Below are 25036 nucleotides of genomic sequence, written 5' to 3' on the forward strand. Positions count from 1 at the left end.
GGTCGATTACATCTGTGTTGTATCATTTCAGTGATGTACATGTGTCAAATTCAAGAGGAAGAGCTGTTTTTTTTTCAAAAGACAGAAATAATTGAATCATTGGTGGGAATGGGTGCCAACAAGAATTTTTAGTACATTTTCCCCAGTTTTGGTTTTCAGGTAATGAACTACACCAATATTCAAGTACATGGTTTTAGAAGGATGTTATAAACATTATGATAATCTCATATTGCTACTTCTATCTAAATGTTATAAACTGCACTAAAACTTTGATTTTCTTAAATTTAGACATTGCTGCCTGAGGTAGGAAACCCATACTCTCAACAACTCAGAATGATAATGGGTATTATCCAACAAAAGAGGCCATATTCAATGAAGGTAAGAAAGCGATTTTATTTTTTCCCGTTCTCCAAGTGTTAAAAATTTCAGTAAAGACTCTTAAAATGCATACCTTATGTTTTTATGATGTGATCTTTGATTTTAAAAACTCACACCATCACAAATTTAAAAAAAAAAAACTCACATTAACCTTACATATAAGTAAGTATCTATACCTACTTATCAGTCACAAACATAAACAGCTATTACCATGGGTTAACTATGGGGTATCTTAGTCAGTATTAACTTCATGATTTAATAGCAATTGGTATCATTAAAAGACTTTGAAATGACTTTTCTTTTGGTGCCTAAAATTAATTAATTATAGAAGTATCCTTTAGAACATTTGTAAGATTTATTACAATGTTTAGTTTATGATCTCTGAAAAGTGTTGTTATTCTTGTCCTTCCAAGCCCTTCTAGCCTTTTCCGAGTTTGAGTAAAAGAATTTAATATGTCTAGAACCCAAGAAAATTAAAACTTGTTGCCAACTTCCAAATACTTACTTGTCTTCCTTCCCAAGCTCAGTATTAGTCTCCTGGGATCTGGAATGTATAGATGATGATGTGCTGTGTAACACTGCTTACTGAAGAGCTATAAGACACTCACCTGGAGGCATGTGTCTACAAGTGCCAGGGTATTTATGGGGCCAGATGTCTCCTGAAATGTAAATGTGATGTCAATCTAAACCAACATTCGTAACTTTGAAAGTAACTCATGCATGCGAACATCAGCTTTAGGTAGAGCTTAGGTAAACTGAACTAATGACATCTGGATGAATACAGAACTTTTCTAGAACAGTTGTCACACCACACAGCACCTATGTGGGTTCAGTTTAAGGGCAGGACCTAGAGATGACAGACAAGGCTCAACTAAACACATTCTCTTAAGATTTGGTTACACATTTTTCTAGGGCATTCTGTCTGAACACCCTAGAAACATGTAACCAAATCTTGAGTCTCTTGAAATGCAAATTGAAAACCACCAGTATTTAGAATGCACAGCAATAATGATTCACCTTCATCCCAGCTCCAGCTGCAGCAACTGCATCCCTCCAACTGGCCATTTGCAAAGAGGCACGACTAAGTATAGAGATCATCCCTATCCTCAGTAGTTCCTCCTTCAGGGAAAAAAATAAAACTTTCCTCTGCTTTCTCCCACCTGTTCCAACCTCTTATCAAAGTTATGTCAGCTTTGGTTATAAAAGCATCTGGGGGTAAGCTTCAAATATTATATGTGAATAAAATATTAAGCAATGTGTAATAAAACAATTTTAGCTTGAATACTTAAAGAATCAGATTTTCTTATGTACTACCTGCAAATTTGTCCATCTGTTCATAGAGTGCTATCTCTAAAAAGAATTTGAAATATCTAAAATCTACAGATGTCAGAGCTGGAAGGAATCTGGGAGATGCCTGGCTCCTTACACCTGCACATCACAGACATGAAAGTGAGGCTCAAATGAGCTCACTAGCGTGATCAGGGTCTCACAGCTGGATCATAGAAGATACAGGGCTTGTACCAGCTGCTTAGTCCCAGTGCACTTAGCATTACACCTTTTCTCTGACACTTAAAAACTGACCAAACAAAGGAAATGAAAACATACTTTTAAAGGGTTAAGATTAAGGAGGAGAAAAGAGCTGGAATGGAAGGATCAAGAATAACAAAATCAAATCTAGAAGGAACTGCTACTTTCTAGGTTATGCTAATTACTTTTAAAAAAATCAGTCCTCTTAGACCTTATTGTTGATTATTCTCATATTTGTGGGGGAACAAAAAAAAAATATTTCTACCACAGTATGTCTCCAGATGATGACTGAAACCAAGTGCCTTCCTGATAAATGCTAGTCCTGCCCTGCATGGTTCTTTGTGCTCCAAATGTTTTTCATTCTCTCTCGTTCCACTTGTATTTTCTAGATTACTCCTTCCCCACTGGCCCTTTTCCACAGTTTACAAACTGTTCAAATCTACCTTCATTGAAGCTGCCTCTTCTCCGAGATTCTGCTTCCCCTTCCTTTCATTCATTCTACAAATATTTATTGAACACCGGCAATATACCAAACATTCACCAACCAAGCTCCTTGAAAAACTCTATATTAACTGCTCTTTCCTTCTTCTCATCAGTCCAGTTCTCTGTAAACTGCCAAATTGCTAAAGACAATTGATTCTCAATCCTTTTACAGCATTTACAAGGTTGACTACTTCCTCAAATTCTCTCTTCTGTCAGCTTTCAAAACATTTCCTGCTCCTGATTCTTCTTTCTCAGTGACCCTTTTTCGTTGGCTTCTCTTCATTCATGTGCCTCTTAAGAGTTGATATTCCCCTAAGGTTGTGCAATGGCTCTCTTCTTTCCTCACTCAGCATGTTCTATGCACATTCATTCTTTAAGGCCTCTGGTAATGTGACTCAGAGAATGTCACATTCAGAGTTAGCCAGTCCTTCCTTGGAGAGGGCACACAAGAAGCAAGGAGGTAACAATCCAAGCAGTGATTATTTTAATGTTCTCCTCCTACTCTATAGGGTCATCCCCCTCCCTATAGAAATATAAAGCGGGGAAATAAACACAGATCTACCAATCCACACCAGTATGTTTTCCTTTTATTGGTGTGGGTGTGCCCCTTGAGGAGGCAGCCATCACTATGTCAAGACAGGCCAACACCACTTCCACGAGTCCACTCCCCTGAGACCTTCCACTATACTTTGTGTCATCCTGGCACCTGTAGATAATCAAATGGTAGGGTAGGATGTTCATCACTGTAGCTTCAAGTTAAGTTTCTCCCAAGGTTGAAATTCATTCCCTGTTCTACTTACCACCTCCACTCATAGCCAGATACTTTGTCAGAGGCGGTTGTACAGTGAGCACCACACAAAAACCAAAAAAAACACCAAGTGAATGGCAGCAATAGAAAATATCTAAGATGAGCAACCTGAACGTCTTTCCAATTATTTCCATAAAGAAAGTAAGTTCTAAAGAAATTGGAATTTCAAATCTTTCCTCCTTCAATGTCTCATTCTGCCCAGTCTCAACCTGAGTTGTGTCATAGTCTAGACCCACACTGCTCCTACCAGTCATGGACAATAGTAAAGTCATAGTGGCATGTGGGTGGATAAAACATACAATGAAAAGAATCTTGACTTCAGGTTTATCAGGAGGCAAATCTTAAACTTCTTTGGAGAAATCTCCATTAAGGGTTAGTTGGGCTTCCATAGGAGTGGAATCTGCCTATGCACACAGCTATTCCAGTGCCAACGCCCAGTACCTAGAGCTGACACCCAAAAGCCAAGGCATCACACACGTCTGTGTCCACAGGGAATTAGCTGAGTTGCAACAGCAGTGGTTGTTCTTATATATTATTATTTTACTAGGTCAGGGGCAGTTTAAAACTTAACATCCTTGGACCCAGGCCAAAACATTATAAAGGAAAAAAACAAGTGGTGTTGACAGAATTATTCTACTTATTCTACTTGATAACTAAAAAGCATAGAATGCAAAAGTAGGGAGGCCCTGCCCTCCTAGCCAAAATTGCACATACCTTCCCTGCTGCAGCTTGTGAAGCTGTTAACTGCATGCACTTCCCTATTGCAGGCCTTTCTGGTAGTTTTACCTCCTGTGAAGAAGAAGAGAAGAACCCTGGCTCCTCTTAATTATATAGGAGGCAGGTGGCATTGTTGTATATGTATAGCTCAGTTAACCCCATTTGTGGCCCAGTAAATATGAAATTCTGATCATTTAGATCATCTACCTTGACTTCCTCGAATAGGAATACAGGAGTAGAGAGAAGGGCTCAAAGTGTTCATGACAAAACTCCCTGTCTTCTGGGCTTCTTCCCTGTGAGTTTCTTCTAGAGCAGCACTCTCCAGTAATGCAAATGCATATGCAATTCTGTTTCCTGATGACCACATTTAAAGTGAAAAAATCATTTAAATAATTAATTTAACCCAGTATATCCAAAATATCATTTCTATATGTAATCTGTAGCAATTATTAAGATATTTTTACATTTTATTTTTTATACTAAGTCTTAGAAATCAATTGTGTATCTTATATTTACAGCACATCTTGATTTGAATGAGCCACATTTTAAGTGCTCAATAATATGTTGGCTGGCTGTCGTACTGGACAGCACAGGTCTAGAGAATCATGATGAGCAAAGGACAGTTCTCCTGGTTTTCCCTGCATGTTAACCTCTCTAGCATCTCTCCAGTCTACCCACTTTCCACCTCCACTGCTCTAATTCAGAACCTGATCATTTCCCACCCAGATGCTTCAAACCACTTCCTATCTAGTGTCCCTCATCTCGCAAATGTTTTGTACACACTGCTGCCACTTAACTGCCTCATTTCATTCTTCTGCACCTTCACTGGATCACATTTCCTACAAAAGCCCAAACTCATTATTATGATAATTTGTCCCTTTTAGAAGCCTGTGATAATTTACATGCCAGCCATAATCGTATCTCTGGTACATGGTACATGTATTCCAGCACAGAATACTCTCTAGCCCTACCCCTATCTTTTAAGGCTCAGGAGACAGTTACTACCATTGTGAAGCCTTTCTCATAACACTCTGCTTAGGTTTCATTTTTGCTACTTAAAATTGTATGGGGTTTCGGGGTCCATGCCTCTTTCCACTCTAGATATTAGGCACTTTCCCATCATCCTCCATAACCTCAGACATAATGGACATTCAATAATGTTTTCTGAAACTGAAATAGACAAAAGTGAGCCATTTTCATATTATGTGTTATATAACCAGGTGCTGTTATATTTTGTGTGTGTGTTTGTGTTTTTTTTTCCTAGCTTACAATAGTAAAGCAGCGAGAACAGCCAGAAATGGTTTTCCGACAATTCCTGGTAGAAGACAAAGGACTTTATGGAGGCCCTTCTTATGTGGATTTCATTTGCTGTGTTTACAAGGAGATCTGTCAGCTGCTTAATTAATTGAAACTTCTCTGTCATTGATGTTGCATTTCTAAGGAGATAATCTCCTTCTTGGTGCCTAATTTTCTAGATGATAACAGGCTAGTTTTGATTTCTTGCTCATTTTCAGAATAGCTTTCCAGGAAAAGATGGCATTTAGAACTTCAGCTTTGGTGCTCAGGTATAAAGCCAATTAAGGTACAATTGTACCATAAAGGGAACAGTCTGTTTCTGATTGCACAGTTTCTAATTTTTAAAACTGATGTGGTTTGCATTTCATGAAAGGCAAAGTTTACAGAACCATAAACATTCTCAATTTTCTTTCTTTGTGCTAGACATATAAATTATTTTTCAAACTGTATAGACGGGGGTGAAAAGTTGTCTTGGTTCCTCTCCCAATTGCAATGAGAAAAAAAAAATTTTAATTTTTACATTATACCTATTTTTTTTTAAAACCATGTAACTCCATTGAACACATTTTTCAACTTAAGGATTGCATAGCAGACTTTCAATAACCTTGGAATCTATTTGGTAGAACAATTTGTGTTCTACATTTTTTTCATAATTATATATTGTGTATGTTAAAACTATTTTCCAGTTGTTTTGTCTATAAAACTGTCTTTATCCATATTCTTAATGGTTCTTTGTACAATTTGGAAGTTTCTACCTGTATATAATGGATCTTAACCAATATCAATAAATCATTTCATATACTCTTATTTGGTAGGTAGAATTATTATGTATTTTTAGGTCTTAAGAAGAAATAAGGGTAGTATTCAAAACGTCTTGGCAAAAGGTTGTTGGGTAGGTCACTAAGAACAAATTTGGAAAACAAAAATTTCTCTTTTTTTGAGGGTTGAGGAGTACTAGGCAATAAATCTAGGAAACATCATAGCGTACTCGAGAAAGGCATTTCAAAGTTCTCTAATATGTTTTTGTGGGCAAAATAAATAGAAACGGGCTACATGAAACCATTTGTTAATGAATTTATCTAAACCTAGGAGAATGGGTTTGAGTGATGTCACACAGGCATCTGCCCCTACCTCCCAGTTCAACTTTGTTATCAATTATATGAATAATAATAGGAGTACATATCATATCCCAAGGACTGCATGTTTTTTGTGAACACATGCACATGTATTCTTCACAGCAACCCTGATCCTGTTATCAGCCCCATTTATACATGAAGAAACAGGCTTAAGTACCTTGTTTCTGATTATATGGCTAGTAAGGTTTATTTACAAATTAGATGTCATAAAGTGGAATAGAAAAACAAACACAGTGGCAGGACTAAAATCCCCCCGTTAGCCAACTGGCATGTTGCTTACGATCAACTTGGATAAGTTTAACAAGAAGAAATGTAAGCTCCTAGACTTGTATCTAAAAAACAAATGCGTATGCAGGAGATCATTCTTGGAAACAACAGGTTAGAAAAAGAACTTAGGGAGTTTGCCATTATGAATCAGTAGTGGAATGGAAGCAGATATGATCTCAATCTACTTTATTACAAGGATAGGCTGTCAAATGAGCATAGTGATGGTCCCTCTCTGAGGTCAGACCACAGCTAGGTGAGTGTTCAATTCTAGGCACCATGCCCTATGTGGAATAGAAGCACAGAGCACATTCCTTTAATCATTTGAAGACTTCCTAATGATTTGTTCTCTATGTTCTTTAGGGTACAGACCAGAACCATTAAATAGAAGAGACAAAGGGACACTTAACAGAAAAAACTTGTAAATAGGTGCTCAAAGAATATGCCATTGGAAATAGTATGTTCTCATTTAACAAACACTGATTGATTGCACATGTTCTGTGTGCCAAACACTAGGTGCTATGCTGGGGAGACAACTGTGAGCAGCACAAGCAAAGTCCCTGCCATCTCTACAATTACAGCAAAGTTTCAGAAATGCCATGAAATGCTACAGTAAGCACAGAGCAAGGATATGGTCTAGCTGGGGAGCAAGGTGTAGTCAGTAAAGATTTTCCAAAGGAAGTTACAATGAAGATGAGACCTGAAAAAATTGTAAACATTTACCAGGTGATTGGCAGTATTGGTAAATATGCCAGCAGAGGAGAAAATAAGCATAAAGGCCCAGAGTGGAGAGAGCATACATCACCCTTTTGTGACCAAATTGCGGATGATGGGCACAGGTTGCTCCCCAATAGGATGTTGGTCCTTGGTCCCTCACTCACCCAACAATGGGGGAGAGGACCCTGCTGGGCACGGTGAGCATGTTTTAAGTAAATATCGGACCCCAAAGAGTTTTGCAGAAAGGGGAAAGAAAAGCAGCTCCCACGATGTCATGGAAGGGGATCCAGAAATGGAGTCCGCACTGATGTGGGAGAAGGGGACTTTTAACATGGGAGATATTCCTGCCCCATTCAAGTTTTCTGTCCTATGAAAGGAGTTCCTTTAAACTTCCACTGTAGTGATTGATCTTTGATTCTGACCTTTGATTTGTTGTTTTGGCCCACAGTCCTCCCATAGCTTCTTGCGGGCTTTTCTAGACAAAGGGAGCTTACCTGACCAGTCTATCTTAACAAAGACCTCTAAGCTCCTGCATGGAGGAGTGGGTGGAGGTATGGCACTGGGAAGTTCTTGCCTTTGAAACCATGCCCCCTTGTGGACCCAGGAAGAGAATACAATCCCTCACTTTCAGTAAACTAAAGAAGTTAAACTTGGCTGAAACTACCAAGAAGAGACAAAGTCATAAAAGATAAAGTTGGAGAAGCAAGTAGAGTGAGACTAAGCCAAGGAGGAGTTTGGACTTAATCCTAATGACAAAGTGAAGACATTCAAAGTAATTTAAGCAGGATCACTTACAGAGCAGGATCACTCTAGAAAGATCACTTTGGGGTTGTAAGGTGATGTAACTTGCAGCAGAGAGACCATTTAGGAGGCTATCATCAGAATAGTCCATTTGAGTTCACAGTGGCCTGAATTAAAATAATGGTATTTAGTTGGGGGTGGGGAATTTGGGGGAGAGCTGATGTAAGGGAGGAGAAAATGTCAGAAAATGATTCGTTTTGAGCAACTGGGTAGACAGTGAGATGATTCTCTGAGAATAAAAACAGCTTTTGTATGTCAGTGTGTATGTAAAAGGTATAGTCAGATTGTACATATTTAAGGTAGCTTGCAAGCTATCCAAGTGAGATAAGCTATAGCACCTAAAAATATGGGTGTGAATCTCAGGAGAGAGCTGTGAGCTAAAGATTTGCAAGCCACCTACCTGAATATCAAAAAGAAGCCAAACAAGTGGCTGAAAAAACTTTGGCTCTGTAGAGCAGGAAGGTAGCAAATCCCTAGGGCAGACAGTCACCAGAAACCTTAAAGGAGACTGGGGACAGGCCAGAGAGATAGGAAGGGAACTTGGCTAGAAGATGTCACAAAGCTCAAGGTAAAAGGCGGGGGTGCATGAAGAGAGTGGGCAGCCAAGTCACAGGCTTCCAAAAGAAAAGACGAAAATGTTTGTTGGGATTAGTAAAAAGGTCATGGGTGACATTGGTGAAAACAGTTTCTCTAAATCAGTCAGGATAAAGGCTAGATTAGAACAGTCTGAAGAAGGGGAAGCAGCATGGAGGCAACTCAAAAGGGGATGAGAGGGTGAGTCACAGGTAGACAGGAGGATTTTTTAAATTTAAGGGATTTGCCATTTAAATGCTGGTGGAAAGAAGACAGAATTATGTTCAAAAAATATATATAGTGACAATACTATACTACAAAGAATGTTGAAGATTCAAGACAGAGAAAAAATATTCAAAAGAGCAAGACCCTTGGAAAACAGAGGGAATATAATATAAATGGTGAGGTTAGCTTTCATCGTAGAAGAAACCCAATATGTAATGGAAATGCTCTGGTGAGCCCTGAATGACCACCTGCCAAAAAATGGTGTAAGTGCTGCCCTGAAATGGTTCTCCAAACTGGAAGAGGCAGTGAAGCACAGTGGGACAGAACACAGGCTCTGGAGCCAATGACATGGGTTTCTATACTAGTCCTACCACTAGCTGTGTGACCCAGGGCAAGTTAGAAACTTTCCTGTGACTGTTTCCTCCACAGTTTTTTCAAGAATTAAAGTTTATAAAGGGCCTAGAACAGCATCTGACACATGGTGCTGCAATTTAAGTGTTCATTGCTGTTACTGTTTCATTAGGTTTTTTACTAAACTTGCTAAGGATCATGAAAACTAGGACTAATCTGACTCCTAATTGGATTTGCTGCTATGCCACTAGTATCGTAATTGACATCCTCCAAATCAAGCTATCTTTTAATGCTATAGAAATTCCAATTAGCAGATGGTTTCAGAGATTAGAATTAATTTGCCATACGAGAAACTTGCAGCTTAAACTACTTTAAATGTTAAAAACCAATAATATATAAACCAAAGACAAGAACTTGTATTTCAAATGTTAAGAAACCATTATTTAAAAAAAATGAGTTCACTCAATTTTTGAAGGCATATCTTTGAGACTACCAAATGGCAACTTTCCTAGAAGGTTCACTTCTAAAAGTTTAACATAATGGTAGTAGACTGAGAATAATTAGGAATCATCTATTAATAATTTTTAAAATGTCTACCCATATAGAAACATATTTCTCTACTCAGAAAGCAATGAAAAGCAAAGATCAAATTTTAGATCAATTTTTTGAACATGGAAAGATAATCTGAAGTTGAACTTGAGCTCCACTAGGGGGCATTCTACATTAATCTGTCTAAACCTTCAGAAAGGTTAGTAATCTTCCAGAAAAGGCAATTCTTTAGGTAACTGAATATACAAATTTTAACTGCTGAAAAACACAACATGTAATGCCAACTAATCTGAATTAAAAGAAAAATAAAAGCATAATGATTGGAAGAAGCAATAGAAATTCCCTAGTCATCATCTTTAATAGATTTTTCCTAGCCTCTGTTTGAGAAACAGGGAAGAGGATTGGGCGTGGTGGTTCATGCGTGTAATCCCAACATTTTGGGAAGCTGAGGCAGGAGGACTGCTTGAGCCCAGGAGTTTGTGACCAGCATGGGCAACATGGTGAAACCCCTTCTCTACAAAAAATTAGCCGGGCATGGTAGTATATTCCTGTAGCCCCAGATACTTGGGAGGCCAAAGCAGAAGGATCACTCGAACCCAGGAGGTTGAGGTTGCAGTGAGTCCTGATCTTGCTGCTGCACTCCAGCCTGGGCAACAAAGCAAGACCCTGTCTCAAAAAACAAAAAAAAAAAAAGTGATGAGAAGATTACTTTCTCAAACAACCATTTATGAACAGTTCTGTTAGAAAATTATATTTGGTGGACTTTACCTAAAACTATTCTTTGTGGTACAAGTACTCTCGTCTTTTGAGGCCAGAGGTGAATTCCTCCTGCAATGAACAGCAGTTTTCAGATAGTTCAAAGACATATCCCTGTCATATTTCTTGTGCAGGCTAAACTCCCTCAATTTCCAAAATGTACCTTCGTAAACATTTCCAGAGCCATTTTTATCCAAACTTAATAAATGAGAATCTAGTGTTGAATCACATAAAGAACAAAGTCAATTTGGGGAGACAAATTGCTAGTGTTTCATTAAGGAAACTGTAATAGCGATTACAGATGCAGTCTCAAGAAGACATGAGTTGTGTACAAATTTTTAGGGAATGCTTTTTGATTTTATTTTTCCACTTTTTTATTTTTTGAGATGAAGTCTTACTATGTCACCCAGGCTGTTCTCCAGCTCCTGGGTTCAAGTAATCCTTCCATCTCAGCTTGCCACGTAGCTAGGATTACAGGCCACCATGCCTGGCTTTGATAATTTTTAAAAATTATATTACAGAATTGCCAGTTGACCTATTACTGGGTATATGCCCAAAAGAAAAAAAATCATTCTACCAAAAAGACAAATGCATTCCCATGTTCATAGCAGCACTGTTCACAATAGCAAAGCCATCGAGTCAACCTCAGTACCCATCACTGGTGAACTAGATGAAGACAATGTGGTACATATACAACATGGAATACTTCACAGCCATATAAAAGAATGAAATCATGTTCTTTGTAACAACATGGATGCAGCCGGAGGCCATTATCCTAAGTAAATTAACACAAGAACAGAAAACCAAATACCACATGTTCTCATACGTGGGAGCTAAACATTGGCTACTCATAAAATGGCAACAGACACGGGACTATTTGAGGTGGGAGGGAGTGGGGCAAGGGTTGAAAAAGTGTTGATCCAACAGTGTGTGTTCACTTTATGTCTCTGTGTCACATTTTGGTAATTATCACAATATTGCAAACCTGTTTGTTACGTCTATCATGGTTATGTGTGATAAGTGATCTTTGATGTTACTATCATAATTGTTTTGGGAGTGCCACAAACCACACCCATATAAGATGGCAAACCCTAATCAACAAATGTTGTGTGTGTTCTGTCTGACTGCTCCACTGAAAAAAGAAAAAGAAAAACCTGTGTACTATGGTACTGTGTTCAGTACCTGAGTGATCATTCATACCCCAAACCTCAGCATCATGCAATATACCCAGGTAACAAACCTACATATGTATCCCCTGAATTTAAAATAAAAGTTGAAAAAATTCTCTTACCGGTTATAAAAACGACTCTTTTGCAATGAGATTTTTAATTTTAAGACCTTCTGAAGAATGAGATCTAGTTTTTTAGTCAGTATTTTTCAAGCTGAGGTATTCCTTGGGTCCATGAAAAACTGTTTAAATACACATTATTCATGTTTGAAGAATACAATTTTAGAATATCCAATGGGGTTTTATGTTACCCAATAATGTTTTAGGGACCCCACCTCATATGCCTATGTGGCAAAAAGTTTATTACCTTTATGAATTAGGGAAGTTTCAAGCAGATATGAATTGCAACTGTACACTCCGGTGTGCAAAAAGTCCTGTTTTTAAAATCAACCCGAATCTGAATCTCTATCCCACAGGACTGAAAGGGAATCTATCCACACTGATAACTAGTGTCAAAGTGCCCCATGGCTTTCTGAAGTCCAGGGCTCTCTGCTTCCACACCATGCTTGGGGGAAATGAATGTGTAGTCTGAGCTGAGTTACTTTCCCAGTGGAGCTCCCTGCCACTGAGCTCTTTCCCCAGGAAGTTCTCTCTCCTTGGGCCATCCTTGCTGACCAGCAGCAGTTTCCCAAGACTCCTGGGTGCCACCCCACACCCATCCTCCACCATCTTGTCCCCTCCTCACTCTCAGGCAATCTACTGTCTCTATTATTCACAAGAGAAATATAGTCTACTTTTTCCACTTAGGGTATAATTAAACGAGATGACACAGGTGTAGTTAAATCACTCTCATTTTAACATGTTGCCCTTGGCAGATAAGTAATTAAAAATTTACATCCTAAGGAAGGAGTCAAGTGCCTTTAAAGTCAGACCAGGGAAAATTAGTTCTGTTCAAGACCTCTGATAAATGGTAATTCAGTGGAAACTGCTTTGTTTCCTTCATCCTCAAAGATAATGTTCTCTTATTTGAGACAGAAAAAAATCTTTGTTAGAAAAACACAGTCCTCTTATGCAGCAAGAAATCATCAGCAGAAGGGAAAAGACCTGACAAGGGAAAGTTATGAAAACTCTCCTGGGAGTTAATTCCAATTAAGCAAGGAGCAAGGGAATAAGGGACTATTTATTGAACACTTATTATCATATGCCAAACATTAGAAGCTGAGAAAGCATACCACTGCCCTTATAAAGCAAACGACAAAAACTAAGTCATAAGATCCCAAGCAGCAGGGTAAAATCTCAGGACTAGGTGAGTAGACAAATGCAGGTATTAGATGAAAAGGCAGGCTTTCTATTTGAATCAGAATAAAGGAAAGCAATATGAACTGGGAAAGGTCCCCAAAGAAGTGCTGATGCCATTCTCATCCACTATCTTGTCAGCACCATCTGAGGAAGGAATATGGAGTTAAGATTCAAGGAGCTAGTTGACTGACAGGTTTACATTTGTGTTTACATTTTTCTAAATTTTGCTTTGGAATTATTTTTATAAATATATTGTTAATCACGTATTATCCTTTAATTGAGCTTAATAGTAGAAAATGAAGCTATAAGCTTGAGTTTTTATTTACAAACCTAGCTTCTTAGACAAAACAATAATCCAACTACCTGTGTAGCTTCCATAAATTATGAACAATATTATGTCAAAAATCTTTTTATTAAAGTACCCACCAAAATACATAAACCTATAAAGTGACAGCTAATTCCACAAACATTTAAGCTATTACTTTGATCACTTAACCATCATAAACTACTCAACTGGATAATCTGAACATAATTGTGTTTTGAGGTTTTTCCCCTGCTTTCAAAACTACAGCAACAACAACAAAAACACACATACAGAAAAGACAGGATGAATGATGTATTCTCTTATGATAGTAATAGTTATAAAAATCTGTAAAGGCAGAGGATTCTCTAAAAGGTGTATTTTGTGACAACACAGCCTAGACCTCTACATTTTCTACCACTGGACAGATTAATGGCTTGCAGTGACATCACTGTATGGCAATTTTAAAGTATTAGTTCACATTTTCAATTTCCTGTGTGTTACAAAGTAAGCCAACTACTTAATATGCTTTCAAAGGTGATAGTTTCCTGTCTCAAGCAACTTTTTTTCCTTTTTTAGTAAATCTGGTCACACAGTTATACAGCTATAATGCATGCATAATTTAAATATGCATGCCGGCAGGGCACAGTGGCTCATGCCTGTAATCCTGACACTTTGGGAGGCCGGGGCGGGCGGATCACTTGAGGTCGGGAGTTCAAGACCAGCCTGGCCCACATGGTGAAACCCTGTCTCTACTAAGAATACTAAAATTAGCTGACTGTGGTGGCAGGCACCTGTATGTAATTCCAACTACTCAGGAGGCTGAGGCAGGAGAATCGCTTCAACCCTGGAGGCAGAGGTTGCAGTGAGCCAAGATCTCACCACTGCCCTCCAGCCTGGGTAACAGAGTGAGACTGTCTCAAAAACTAAGGATAAAAAATAAAATATGCATGCAGTATTTTGCTAGCCAAATTAATTTAAATTTTTAGTCCCATGAATGGCAAATGTAAGCAAAAATCACAAACAATTTTGTTAACCTCTGAAATGTACGGAAATTCCACATGAACATCTCAGACTTACCCTCTTCCCTCTGTGGTGACAATTAACTGGAGCTGACAAGTCACGTCCACCTTATCCAGGGTATGAGGTCTCCAGCCCCCACTACTCTCTCTATAGTCACTATGGCCTGAGACCAAGAGTCAGTGGCCATTTACTAAGGCATTCTATGCTGCTCTGCTCTGCTTTTCTGAGAAAGGAGTTGAGAAAACTCATCAAAGTGAGAAAAAGCACGGATAAACAGGTGAAAGTAAATGAGTGAAAATATTTCCATGTAGTTAGTATGCAAACAATGTGCCTAAAAAAGACAATTATCCTATTAAAAAGTTCCTGGCCTGCTTCTCTGATTTATTAACATACTTGAGTTCTATGTGCATTTTACATTGTTGACTTCTAGGTTTTCAATTATTTAGAAGTATTTTTGGAAAAACCTACCGTATCTAATTTCAGTTTATTAGCACCATTAGTTAGAGAAACATGAACGCTAACGTACTCAAACTGATCCTTTTAATATTTTGTCCAATACTGGAGAATAGGTTTACAGGAAAAGGATGTCCCAATTATCTAGATTGAATGAGGTAGTTTTTCTCTGTGCATTGTAGCTAGCAATATTTATACATCAGTAAATGATGGACTTCTTGAGAGCAGAAGCAATGTGGTATATCCAGAAATTAAGTCTTCAATGGAGTCAGTTTGCTGGATAAATGTTCTAATCTTTTGAGAAGTCCTAGATTTATAGCTTCATAACTGACTATATATACACATGAGACCCTAGCAAAAGTTCAGCCCCTATTACCAAACATCAAAAGAGGATAATGCTGAAGTCCTACATGAACCCTAAGATTACAGGACTGTTCTAAGAAAGACCTTTCGCATAAGCAAAGGTTTATGTTTTTAATAGATCACAAAATTTGAGACACTTTCAGATCAAAGACCACTGTTTAGAATAAGTCCCAACTGGGCTTTCATTTTGTCAATTTAATAAGGATTTTATTAAACAAATTAGTAAAGTCTGAAACTACACTTCAAAGGCTAAATCTTATGTTCTAAATTCAGGATGAAAACAGTACAGGTTTTAAAATAAGCTGCTGTAACTAACTGAAAGACAATTTAGCAATTAGGATGAGTAGAAAGTATTTTAAAAGACATGAAAAGGAGTAACTCCTAGTAGCAGCTGTGACACACAGATGCATGATGTAGAGCTCCCAAGTATCCCACCTTTACACTCTGTTAGCTTAAATGAAACTGACATCACTGACCTGGCTTTAGAATAAGGGAGATACGAAATAAGGGCTCCTAAGGTGGCTCTGCTACTTACCAGAGTATCAGAGCAGAGCTGCTGCAGTAGTGATTCCTCTCAACTCTGGATCTGTGAGCTGGTTGCCATGCCATACTCCATGCTTGATTCTCACTTGCCAGGTTGACACCTTGACGTCTCACACTGTGCTGTTTCATGATGACTGTTGTACGTTCTGACTGCCATCACCACAAATCTGTGGTCTAATCTGATTCAGTTGTGTTTGGGTATGGTATTCCCCACCACAAAATCTGTTCCACCCGACATCATCAACTACCTCCCCTCTTCTTTCTCCACTGTGAGGAAGAGTAAAAAGTATTCCTACCAAGCAGTACTTTGGGCCTCCTAATCCCCATCCTCTGAAAGGAGGAAGGTCAGCAGGAAAATGGTTCTCACTGGAAATAAATATCAGCAGTTGGTTTGGAATACCAAGAATTATAATGCTGTAAAAACTCAGACAGGCTGATCTTATAACTTCTAAACTCAAAAACGTAGTTATTTCACAATAATTAGCTTCTATTCCCAATAAGGAATTAGTGCATAAAGCAACTAAAAATTTATTTCTATATAATTTTTTTTTTTTTTTTTTTACAAGAGTCTCACTCTGTCACCCAGCCTGGAGAGTCTCGGCTCACTGCAACCTCCGCCTCCTGGGTTCAAGCAATTCTCCTGCCTCAATCTCCTGAGTAGCTGGGATTACAGGTGTGTGCCACCATGACTGGCTAATTTTTGTATTTTTATTTTTAGTAGAGATGGGGTTAGGCTGGTCTCAAACTTCTGACCTCAAGTGATCTACCCACATCAGGTCTCCCAAAGTGCTGGGATTACAGGCGTAAGCGACCACACTCAGCATTTCTACATAATTTTGTGGAATGTAAAACACGTAAATATAAAGAAGATCAAAAATTTGAAGAGGTCAAAGTAACGAATTTTCATTGGAAACCTTTCCTCAATGAATAGTCTACTGCAAAAACAATACCTCAACCTTTACTGAAAGTGAAAGTTAGCAAAAACTAGTGAGTCAACTCCATCCCATTATTAAAAAGGCCAGATTATTGTCAAAGGGATAAATTCTAGGTCTTACATTCTTTTTCCACCATCTACTCTTTTTTAAATTACTTTTTCCTAAACATGGTAGATCATGGCTCCCCTTAACTTTCAACTGTCAAAGCAGCCACACCTACCTCTTTGTAAGATGAAATTGTGATAACAATCTCACAGGTGCCTATGCCATGTAAACAGCAGGAATGTCACCTCCTCCAGGAATGTCATCTTGGGTAGGCCCAGGGCATGGAATGTAATAAAGAGCACTGTGTATAAGGCAGGGTCACTCCTTAGCTGAAACTTCTAAGGACCCATCACAGGCAACTGGAATTTCTCTATCCTGACTTCATTCCCAGGTCAACTCTGGCATATAGAGTTCTAATTCTAGATAAACTGTAATTAGTGAAGTTGAAAATATACCAAAATTTCAGCAAAACCTCTAACCAATTATGACAAGTAACATCTATACTAAGAGAGGTGTTAGTCAAATGCTGTCTTGTATTAGATAGTATTAATGGGTTAAGCAAGTTAAATTCATTCGTCTTTTAAGGATGTCAGCCTTATTTCTATCATCCAGTCCTTATCTTGAAACTGAGTCTTTGGTGGATGTAATATAATCTCATCTTAGATATGAGCAGAGAATAGCCATTAAAATGCATCACAGACCAAAACTTTTCTATTTGGTAACAACAATAATTCTACTTATAGAAAACAGGCTCTCAAATCTTAAAAGTTTCAAGTTTCATTAGAAAAATCATAAAAATAAGAAAAGTATTCATCAAGAACAATAATGGTATTATTTCATTATCAAATTCATTTAAACCATGAATTACAGTATAGCAAGAGAAATGACAGCATGAAGTCTTATATAACTAATTCATCTGCACAAGAAGTCCTTAAAAACAAACATTACACCATATGAGTTTAATAAAAGGCAACTGCAGTTCCAATTTCCAAGCTGTATCCTTAAGTTGAAAGTTTTCTGTAGTTGGTTTTATATTAAACTATCTCCATAACAAGTTTAAAGGTGTATGTCATTTCATCACCAAGTATTTTTGTCCCAAAATGTTAAACCAAGCATCTGATAGTGAGGTATCCTGTTCTTGCCTCTCATTTATTTTGCTGAGGAATATAAAATTACTTTAAGGTCAATCCAAGTTCAAGTCCACACCAGAGTTCTATCTAGCACATGAATATCTGTCCTCCTTTGCTTCTTAGGAAGCATGATTAAGAGTCATAGCCACAAAACTGAGATTATGGTGATGAACTTTTCTTTTTTTTTTTTTTTTAAGTCTGTCTACTAAGTTCTATCTCTTCTTTCATCTGCTTCTGGAATCTCCACCTCCCCTATCAGATTTAGATTTGGGAAGAGGTGGTTTTGTTCAAAGTCTCTTTAATTTCTTCAGTATTCAAATTATATCTGAGTTTATTCAAGACTTTAAAAAGAAGGAAATAAAAAAGCTTACCTCTTTTTATTGTTTCACCAAGAAAATGTTAAAACCTGACAGAAGCTTACCATCTGTTCCAACTCTACTCTATCAAGGCTCCCAAACAGCTCCCCATTTGCTATGGCAGCAGTGACAGGATGTGCATTACCAGCTCCTGTCAGCACTAGCATGACACCACAGATTGGATCTTTTTCCATTGTCTATTTCCAAAAATTAGCAAAATCCTTTTTAATTAGTTGAACTCTATCAGAATAAATTCAGTCTCCAAAGATGAAGCTACTTGAGTTGTTCCATTCTGTTCATGCACATAACAAAAGCCAGGATCATTCATTTATCCTGAAAAAAACTATACAGTGTGTGTGACAACTGCAAGTGAGGTTGCCTAAGACATTCCTGCAGCTCAGAGAAATTAAAGCAAAGTGCAAGCTGCAAGTGCATTCTAAAGTCTCCCACTTGAAATTTAACTACAATAAAGAAGGTTAGAGGAGCATGAACAGGATCAATGTCTTCAACAATTATCGAGGTGGGAAGCCACCTCTGTGTGCTCCTCCACGGCCCCCTCTAAAGCCACCTCTTTCTCCTCGGAAGTTAGATCGATTTCTTTCTCGTCCACGGCCAGCGGAAGTTCCACCTCTTCCTCCACCTCGGGGAGCTCCACCTCCTCTGTCAGATTTAGATTTGGGAGGAGGTGATTTTGGTCGAAGTCTCTCAATTTCTTCTGTACAACCAGTCAAGTAGGAATTAGGAGCACTGAAATAGGATGCATATGTTTCCGCATTGTAGTTGCTATTTGTAAGCGTTGGTCCAACTGTGAGCCAGCCTAAAATGGAGGAAAAAAAGATTATCCTTTTTATTTGCAATTCTCTCTTCTCTTATTAATTCTTTAGAACCTAGTTCAAATCCCCAATGCATTCTTAAAGATGTTCCCATCATTCATCCAATATTGATCTCTTTTACAGAATGGCACTGAATTGTGGTCATATTTTAAAGATTTCACAGGTATATATCTTGTTTTAGTAAATAAAGAAAATACGATAAAATTTGTATGCATAGGGATTGAAAAGTATTATGTAAAAAAATAATTATTCGAAACTTTCCTAAATGTTACATTAACTTTTCAATTATTAAGAGATTACCATCTGATGTTTGCTTTTATTCTTGTAATAGTTTTGTTTTTTCTTAAGTTTTCTGTTTCCTTCAACAGCAGTTGCCACTGAGATTATTCTCAGACTCAGGAGCTATATTAGTGCAGAACAGGTTAATGAAAGGAAGAGAAAAATCTGTTCTTTATTTATTAAAACATGATGGCTATATTCTTGATATGTAATATATATGGACACTTATGCTTCCTGAACAAACACACTCCTTCAGTTGAAATTTTAGAGACATTATTTTCTCTTAACTCAGTGAAGGGGAAATATTTGCTTACCACAAGCTCTGCTGCCAAAAAATATTTTACTTTTATAAGAGAATAAAATCATCCATAGAACTTCCAAACAAGATATTCATGTATATTTGCAGAGAAAGCCTAAACAACTCAAATTTCATTACATAGCCATATATATATATATACACTATGTATAAAATAATATACATATGATCTATATGCATATTGAAGAAAAATTGGTTTAAAAAAATTAAGGAAATTCTAAAGATTAAGCCATAGTATTCTCACTCTTTAAAAATCTATACTATTTTAATTTAGAATTTAATAATTCAAGGAAACACGCTGCAGTTTCCAAGATAATCAATGAAAGAACAACAAAAGAATACATAACAAGTTAATGAAAAGGAAAAATGAAATGATAAAAGAGTAATTAATCAATACAAAAGAAATGAGAGAAAAAGAAACAGAACAGGTGGTATCAACACAAAGGAAACAGGAAGATGGTAATTTATGCCCAAAAATGTCAGAAATTACATTACATATAGATTGACTAAATGTCCAATTAAAAGATAAAGGTAAACTGGATGAAAAAGCAACTGTGTGTTTATTTGCAAAAGATACATCTTATATGTAACAACAGAAAAACTGAAAGTACAAGGCTGGAAATAATATGCCACGCAAACACAAATCTAAGAAAGTTGTAATAGCTATACTATCAGGTGAGGTAGAATTTAGGGTCAAAAACACTGGATAAAGGACATTTCATAGCATTAAGGAGACCAATCTACCAGGAAGGCATAAAAATTCCATCTTTTCAGGCCGGGTGCGGTGGCTCAAGCCTGTAATCCCAGCACTTTGGGAGGCCGAGGCGGGTGGATCACGAGGTCAAGAGATCGAGACCCTCCTGGTCAACATGGTGAAACCCTGTCTCTACTAAAAATACAAAAATTAGCTGGCGTGGTGGTGCGCGCCTGTAATCCCAGCTACTCCGGAGGCTGAGGCAGGAGAATTGCCTGAACCCAGGAGGCGGAGGTTGCGGTGAGCCAAGATCGCGCCACTGCACTCCAGCCTGGGTAACAAGAGCGAAACTCTGTCTCAAAAAAAAAAATTCCACCTTTTCTATGCACCTCTAGTAGATATAAATAAAAACTGACAACTAAACAAACTACAAATCCATAACCATAACAGATTTCAATAGACCTTTGTCACAGAACAAGTACTTTAAAAATATCAGTAAAGATATTCGTGATCTACATAGTATACAGTTAATAAATAGCACAACCACAACAAAAACAGAGTACACATTCTTTTCAACTGGACTTAGAATATTTATTAAAACTGAGTCATAAAGCAAATCCCAACAAATTACAAAGAAGTGAACCTTACAATATATGTTATTTGACCACAATATAGCCCAAAAGCAGTAACAAAATAACTTAAGCAACATAATACTAAAAAACCAACAGATTAAATATGGAATCACAGTGAAAATCTGAAAAAATATTTGAAATAAATGATAATAAAACACTACATGCCTAACTTTTGGAGTGCAATAAAGCTGTGCTTAGAGAAATTTAGAGCTCGCAATATAATACCATAATACAAAAAAGCTAAATATCAATCTGAAAATACTTCAGATAGAAAGATAGCAAGTAAACCCAAAGTAGAAAGAAAACAAAAAAGCAGAAATTAATTAAATAAAAATAAACATGCAACAAGGCAATGAGAAGACAGTCACCACCTAAGAGAAAATATTTGCAAAAAACAAATCTGATAAAGTACTATTCTCCAAAATACACAAATAACTCTTAAACCTCAACAATAAGAAAACAAACAGCCAAATAAAAAATGGCCCAAAGACCTTAAAAGACATCTCACCGAGGAAGACATACAGATAGCCAATAAGCATATGAAAAGATGTTCTACATCATATGTCATCAGAAAAAACGTAAATTAAAACAACAATGTGATACCACTACACACACACTAAAATTGCCAAAGTCCTGATCACTGACAGCACTGAATGCTGGTGAGGATGTGGAGCAACAGGAACTCTCACTGCAGGTGGAAATGCAAAATGGTACAGGCACTTCAGAAGACAGTCTTGGCAGTTTCTTACAAAATTAAAGATATTCTTATACAATCCAGCATTTGTGTTCCTTGGTATTTACCCAAAGGAGCTGAAAACTTATGACCACACAAAAGCCTGCACACAGATATCCATGGCTGCCAAAACTTGGGAAGATGTCCTTCATTAGGTAAATGGATACATAAACTGTGGTACATCCAATGGAATATTATTCAGCACTAAAAAGAAATGACCTATTAAACCATAAAAAGGCATAGAGAAATCTTAAATGCCAATTGCCAAATAAAAGAAGCCAATCTAAAAAGGCTACATACTATACAATTCCAACTATATAACATTCTTAAAAAGGCAAATTATGGAGACAGTAAAAAGATAAGTGGTTGTCAAGGGTTGTGGGAGGGATGAATAAGTGGAGCACAGATTTTTAGGGCAGTGCAACTATTGAGTATGATCCTATAATGGTGGATACATGTCCTTATACATTTGTCTAAACCCACAGAATTACCACACCAAAAGTGAATCCTAATATAGACTGTGGACTTTGGGTGATTATGACCTGTCAATGTGGGTTCATCATTTGTAACAAATGTACCACTCTGGTGGGAGATACTGATAACTGGGGAGGTTATGCATGTGTGGGGGCAGAGGGTATATAGAAAGTCTCTGTGCCTTCCTCTTGATTTTGCTGTGTACCTAAAACTTTTCATATTTTAAGTACAGCAAGAAAATGAATTAAACACATAAGAACTTTATTTTACACAGCACCATGTCCTATTTCTTGACATGCATAATCCAAAGAATCATAAAGTTGTTGTTTTAACTGAGGTCCTACCTGGTCGAATTGTACTATCTCTTCCAAATAGATGAAGGCGTCTTCTACCAAGACAAAAATGCTCAATTATATGAAAAATTTCTACAGGTTTTTCTATGTTGCCAATTTCAGGTTCTTCTGTGATAATTAAGTCAATGTCAACATTAGCATGAATGAAGTCCCCATCTGTGCTACGCTTCACAGTTCCTTTGATCCCCATGAGGCAGTGTTCCTAAATAACAAGAGCAGACCAATTAATCTCTTTTAATCAACAGTCATTCCAAAACCTTTTACATTTCTGATGTCCTCAATTCTAAAACAATCCTCATTTCTCCAAATCTTTGGGATACAGTTCTTTCTCTTTTTTTTTTTTTAAGACAGGGTCTTGCTCTGTCATCCAGGCTGAAGTTCAGTGGCACGATCTCAGCTCTGTAGCCTTGACCTCCTGGGCTCAAGCAATCCTCCCGCCTCAGCCTTCCAAATAGCTGGGATCACCAGAACATGCCACCACACCTGGCCAATGTTTAAATTGTTTGTAAAGACATGCCATGTTGCCCAGGCTGGTCTCGAACTCCTGGGCTCAAGTGATCTACCCACCTTGGCCTCCCAAAGTGCTGGGATTACAGAAGTGAGCTACCATTCCTGATGGGATACAGCTCTATGGGCAAAAAACCAACAGGAGAACCTGGATTTCTGGATGAGGAAAGACTGCCATGTAAATAAGAAAAACAAACTCTTTTCTACACTCTCACTTACAACACTCAGTATTTTCAGAATACTTCATTTCTGATCCCAGATGTGTGGGTTTTTCCCATACCAAGCAATTCTCCACTTCTCCACCAACACTATAATTCAATTCAATTCTGACACTATCTACCTACTTAGTGCAGACTCCACACGACTGCCCCACCTTCAGATACCAATCACAAGTCCAGATTGTCACCTGTGCTTCTGACCAACCAGCTATAAATCAGAGGTTCCCATGACCTCTTTCTCAGGTTAGATCATTTGCTAGAACAGCTCAAGAATTCAGGAAAGCACTTTACTTATTATGACCTATTTGTTATAAAAGGATACAATTCAAAACAGCCAAATGGAAGAGACACACATTGAAAGGTATGGGGCATGGGTCATGGAGCTGTTGTGCCCTCTCCAAGCGGACCACCTTCCCAGAAACTCCACAGTTTCACCAACACAGAAGCTCTCCAACCCCTGTCTTAGGATTTTATGGAGGCTTCATTACCTAGGCATGATTCCAGTCCTAAAAAGACTTAATAAGAAAGACCCTCCCACCACTCGCTCCCTCAAAAGTGAAGAATAAAAACTGTTAAAGCCTGATACTAGCAGGGCAGAGTCACATGAAACAGAAGTTCTTAGGGGTTCTTAAAGGAAAAAGAAGAAGAGAGAAATATGTTTCTAAGCTGGCCAGCTAGAGTCTTGCTGCTATCTTTTCTTTCTGAGCCTAGAAAAAGAAAAATTCTATGGGACAGGGTGATCAAAAGCCTTTATCTAACTTAGAAATATGGCATTTAGGACATAGAGGAATACATACTCCCCTTTCTAGCATGGTGGGAGTTCATCTAAGATGGTGAATAAATCATTTAAAACCTAACTTGGATGTATTCCTGTAATGCTCAATGCTGTCTTTACAAGTTTAAGAAAAGGACCTTTTCATAAAGTTAATTAAACAGCATATAGTGATTTGGAAAAGCTTGAGAGAAAATCATGAGAATTTAAAAAAACAAATCAGTAAAGGCAATACCTTTGTTCTCTGAAAGACAGCCTTTGGATCTAAAGTCTTAGTCTTCCCAGGATTGTTTTTATTGGTTTTAATCCAACAAATATCTTCACATCTTCTGTAACCCCATTTTCGTAAACACTAGAAAAGAATTTTAAACAGAAATCCTTAACTTAAAGAAATAAACAATACTTACAATAACCAACAGCATTAAAAAAAAAACTTTCTAGAGGTTTCAGACACTGAATTCCAAGGTTTCAAGGTAATTTTGTCTTAGCGTAGAGTATAGAAAGAAATGCCAGTCTTTAAATATACAGCCATAATATAGAATACTTATTTTACCTTTTGGATATCAATGTCACATATATAGTTAAATATCAAAACATAGAAAGGATTACATAATATCCCAATTCTGCATTCTCTTATCATTAATGGATACTGGGTTTTAAATTGTAAGCAGACACTCAGACCTTCTGTAATCACAAAATAGTTCAAAACACAATTTGATTCCTGCCACCTCAATATTCTATTCTCTGACAAAGCTATACACTGTTGAAAGTTTTCTAAATGCAAACATCAAATGAGAGTCTTATAAAACTGTATTTCTATATTTAATACAACTGTAAAAATGTTCAGACTTAAAATTGTTAAGTGTATCTCTTTGTTGGGTAAAACTGTACTTTCATCTCTGTATAATCTAGAAAATAAAGATGTGAACCTTAATGTCCTAGAATCTGTTATACATGAACATGAAACAAATACCAGCTAAATGATTGCTCACAGTGACATTTGAAAGCCTACCATATGCCATTGCTGG

General features: G+C 37.4%; 2 protein-coding genes across 5 annotated transcripts in view; one reads left to right on the forward strand and one right to left on the reverse strand.

Annotated features, from left to right (window-relative positions):
- SEC24D (SEC24 homolog D, COPII coat complex component) overlaps positions 1 to 6016 on the forward strand; it is a 104596-nt gene extending 98580 nt beyond the window's left edge. For all 4 annotated transcript variants that reach the window (XM_064383923.1, XM_064383925.1, XM_064383924.1 and 1 more), the window contains 2 exons: positions 289 to 378; positions 5178 to 6016. In XM_064383923.1, coding sequence (XP_064239993.1) covers positions 289 to 378; positions 5178 to 5318 — 231 coding nt within the window. In that variant the 3' untranslated portion in view covers positions 5319 to 6016. The remainder of the gene's footprint in view (positions 1 to 288; positions 379 to 5177) is intronic.
- Positions 374 to 25036, reverse strand: part of METTL14 (methyltransferase 14, N6-adenosine-methyltransferase non-catalytic subunit) — a 43449-nt gene continuing 18786 nt past the window's right edge. The window contains exons 9-11 of the mRNA XM_012473035.2: positions 24244 to 24360; positions 22503 to 22713; positions 374 to 19014 (exon numbers count right to left, since the gene is read on the reverse strand). Coding sequence (XP_012328458.1) covers positions 18710 to 19014; positions 22503 to 22713; positions 24244 to 24360 — 633 coding nt within the window. The 3' untranslated portion in view covers positions 374 to 18709. The remainder of the gene's footprint in view (positions 19015 to 22502; positions 22714 to 24243; positions 24361 to 25036) is intronic.

The sequence above is a fragment of the Aotus nancymaae genome, unplaced genomic scaffold, assembly GCF_030222135.1.
Source record: "Aotus nancymaae isolate 86718 unplaced genomic scaffold, 86718_ANA_hifiasm-v0.15.2.pri h1tg000033l, whole genome shotgun sequence".
Lineage (NCBI taxonomy): Eukaryota > Metazoa > Chordata > Mammalia > Primates > Aotidae > Aotus > Aotus nancymaae.